Here is a 3143-nt window from a genome sequence, read left to right as displayed (position 1 = left end):
CACAGATCCAAAGGAGGAGAAGGTGTTCCAGGGGCAAATTCTGCCATGGGTGATGCTCAGCATCCCTAAGTTGCCAGGGCAAAGCCAACTCTGTTGTTGGCCATGTCGAAGATGGAGTAATACTGCCTGAGGAAGAGGTTGCCGAGGATCCAGAGGGGCTGGCCACTGGCAGAGGACACATAAGTGCTCTCGACCCCCACGGTGCAGATGCTATCGTTCTGTTGGGGGAAAAAGAGCAAATTTCAGCTCCAGTGAGGAGCTGCTCTGGCTGGGAACAGGATCCCTGACAGGCAGCAAAAGCACCGTGGAATCGGGTGCTGGAGGCCTCTGTGCCCGAGAAGAAACTCAGATTTTCTCCCGAGCAGAACTGCCCTGGGATGGCAAAGACCTGTTGGGAATGGTCAAATCCCACCTACCTCTAGGACATAGACAGTGGGAGGCAGCGACAACCAGGCCCCACTGATGGCAAAGTAGAGGGTGGGCATGTTTGGGACACTGCTGCAGTCAACGAGGAACTGCAAGAGAGGCAAAGAGGGGCAGAGGGGTCAGGACCCCCGGGCTGGCACTGGCCTTGTGCCGGTGGCCACACTCCTTAAGGATCAGCACAGCTCTGATGGTGCCAGGGTTGTGCTGCCCCACACTTGTCACGTTTGGAAGAATTATTTCTGTTTCACAGCACTGCAGGGCTGTTCCAGGTGAGATGTTTTGCTCCCAGGTGTGTCCTTGTCCCTCGGCATCACCCGGTGCCTCCTGCCTACCTACCCCGTAGTCACTCTCCTCTGCGCCCAGCGCCTGCAGCAGGGCTGGCATGAACTGCCCTGGGATGGTCAGCAGGAATGTCCCAGTGTCCACAATGCCATGGCAGCCCTGGCTGCACCAGCTGGTGACTGAATACCCAATGGAGAACCTGGAGAACCAGCAGGAAAGGCGTCAGAAAAGGCTCCCCCGCTCCAAGACCCGCCCTGAGCTGTGGGGCAGCACTTACTCCTCGATACTGATCTTCCAGTACAATTCCTGGACCACAGGAGCCCATAAAACCTCCCCGGAGTACAGCTGGGGGTCAGCCCCCCCCAGGATGACTTCCCCACCGTAACTATATGTTGGGTTGCTGGAAAGACACAAAATGAGACCAAAAATCAGGTAGGATGATCCACGGGAAGCGCTGGAGCACAGAGGTGAGTGGGGAGAAGGTGAGGATGCAGGAAAGGATGGACCCACGCTGCGCCCGTGGAAGAGGGACCCACTGCCAGAGGTCTCACCGAGAGAAGTAGAAGCTGAAGATGGGTTCACTGAGCTGGTTCTGCTGCAGCATGTTCTGCATCAGCGTGTTGAAACCACTGATGGCAACGCCTGGGTAAGCCATGCCCAAAATCCCATCAAAATCCAGGTAGTAAAAGGGTCTGCTGGGCTCATACAGGCTCAGGCCAAACTCCTGGTTCCTGATGACGATGTTCTGGATCTAGAGGGAGAGGGAAGCTTGGTCACAAAGGCAAATCTACACTGGGAGATGCTGAGCTCATCCCCATTGCCGATGGGGTCGGGAGCAGCCTGACTCACAGTCTTTGTCCCATCACTCATTGTTTCATAAAAATACTCACTAAATGGTTTTGCATCTTAAATTAATTAAAAACCAGGGCCTCTTAAAGTAATTTAAAATCACATTTTCACATCTCTTATGTCCTGTAAGGACAAAGCTCAGATGTATATAAAGCAAATTCTTGTGGCCAAAGGTATCCCTTATCCCAAACCAGGGGTGGAAAGCCCAGAGGACTCGGAATGAGTTTGTTTGCAGATCCCAGTGTTGGAGTAAATTCATGCTGACACACCTTAAACTAACCCCCAGAATGAGAAGGTACTTTCAGCTACTCCCCGAGTTTTTAAGCAAATTAGACTGATTGTAACCACAGGCACCTCTTACCCTGATGCAGCCACACACCAACAGGTCAGGAGTCACTTACTGTCACCGTGTCATATCCCAGCACCACCGACAGGTCCCCGAACCCATATCTCAGGGTGTAGGTCACGTCGGTGCCCAGGAAGGTGGACGACAGGCTGTGGTTGAACCTGGTGTGATCCTNTCCTCCCCAAAAATCGGGTTTTCCACCCCCGGAGCGGGGTGAAGGCAGGGCTGTGCCCGCGCCGTGCAGCCCTTTGCACCAGGATCGTGCAGTTCCTTGCACAAGTGTCGTGCGTCCCCTGGCACGGGGACCGCGCAGCCCCGGGGTCATGTCGCTGCTCGCACCAGGATTGTGCAGCCCCTCGCGCAAGGATCATGAGCGCCCTTGCATGACACTTTTAAATCCCTAATTTATTTGCAAATACACGTGGGCAATTCCCCCAAACCGAAGGAACCCGGAGCTGTTCACACGCAGCTCCTTGTTCTGCACGTCCTGCTCCAAACTGGTTCCTGAAGCCTCCAGCCACCACAGCAGCTCAGCCCTGGAGTCTCTCGAGCTGAGCACATGGTGCAGCCTGAAATTCTCCCACTCATCCCAGTTTTCCCAGCCAGCCCCAGCAGGCATCCGGGTCCCATTAAAAAAAAAAACCAACCCCAGTTTGCCATTGCTGCAATCCAAAGGCTCCGAGCACATCAGGAAGTGCCTGAAAATCTCGAGCATGAGCTCAGATTTTGCTGTTCCACCAAGAAAAGCTGTACCAGCCCCTGCTCAGCTGCAGCCAGAGGAGACACGAGGCAGCTGGATTTGCAGCCCTTTATTCACTACTTATCACCCCGCACAGATCCAAAGGAGGAGAAGGTGTTCCAGGGGCAAATTCTGCCATGGGTGATGCTCAGCATCCCTAAGTTGCCAGGGCAAAGCCAACTCTGTTGTTGGCCATGTCGAAGATGGAGTAATACTGCCTGAGGAAGAGGTTGCCGAGGATCCAGAGGGGCTGGCCACTGGCAGAGGGCACATAAGTGCTCTCGACCCCCACGGTGCAGATGCCATCGTTCTGTTGGGGGAAAAAGAGCAAATTTCAGCTCCAGTGAGAAGCTGCTCTGGCTGGGAACAGGATCCCTGACAGGCAGCAAAAGCACCGTGGAATCGGGTGCTGGAGGCCTCTGTGCCCGAGAAGAAACTCAGATTTTCTCCCGAGCAGAACTGCCCTGGGATGGCAAAGACCTGTTGGGAATGGTCAAATCC

General features: G+C 54.5%; 1 protein-coding gene across 1 annotated transcript; it reads right to left on the bottom strand.

The window, feature by feature from the left end:
- Positions 1-65: 65 nt before the first annotated feature.
- Positions 66-2228, bottom strand: LOC108640885 (gastricsin-like). The gene is made up of 6 exons (XM_029962506.1): positions 1959-2228; positions 1260-1459; positions 986-1108; positions 763-907; positions 417-515; positions 66-218 (listed from the first exon to the last, which is right to left on the bottom strand). The coding sequence occupies exons 1-6, from the start codon at positions 2226-2228 to the stop codon at positions 66-68; spliced, it is 990 nt and encodes a 329-aa protein (XP_029818366.1).
- Positions 2229-3143: the final 915 nt, after the last annotated feature.

Source organism: Manacus vitellinus, unplaced genomic scaffold (assembly GCF_001715985.3).
Source record: "Manacus vitellinus isolate BGI_N305 unplaced genomic scaffold, ASM171598v3 scaffold_47_pilon, whole genome shotgun sequence".
Classification (NCBI taxonomy): Eukaryota; Metazoa; Chordata; class Aves; order Passeriformes; family Pipridae; genus Manacus; species Manacus vitellinus.
Note: the sequence above shows the minus strand (reverse complement) of the source record. Positions and strands in the feature narration are given on the sequence as shown.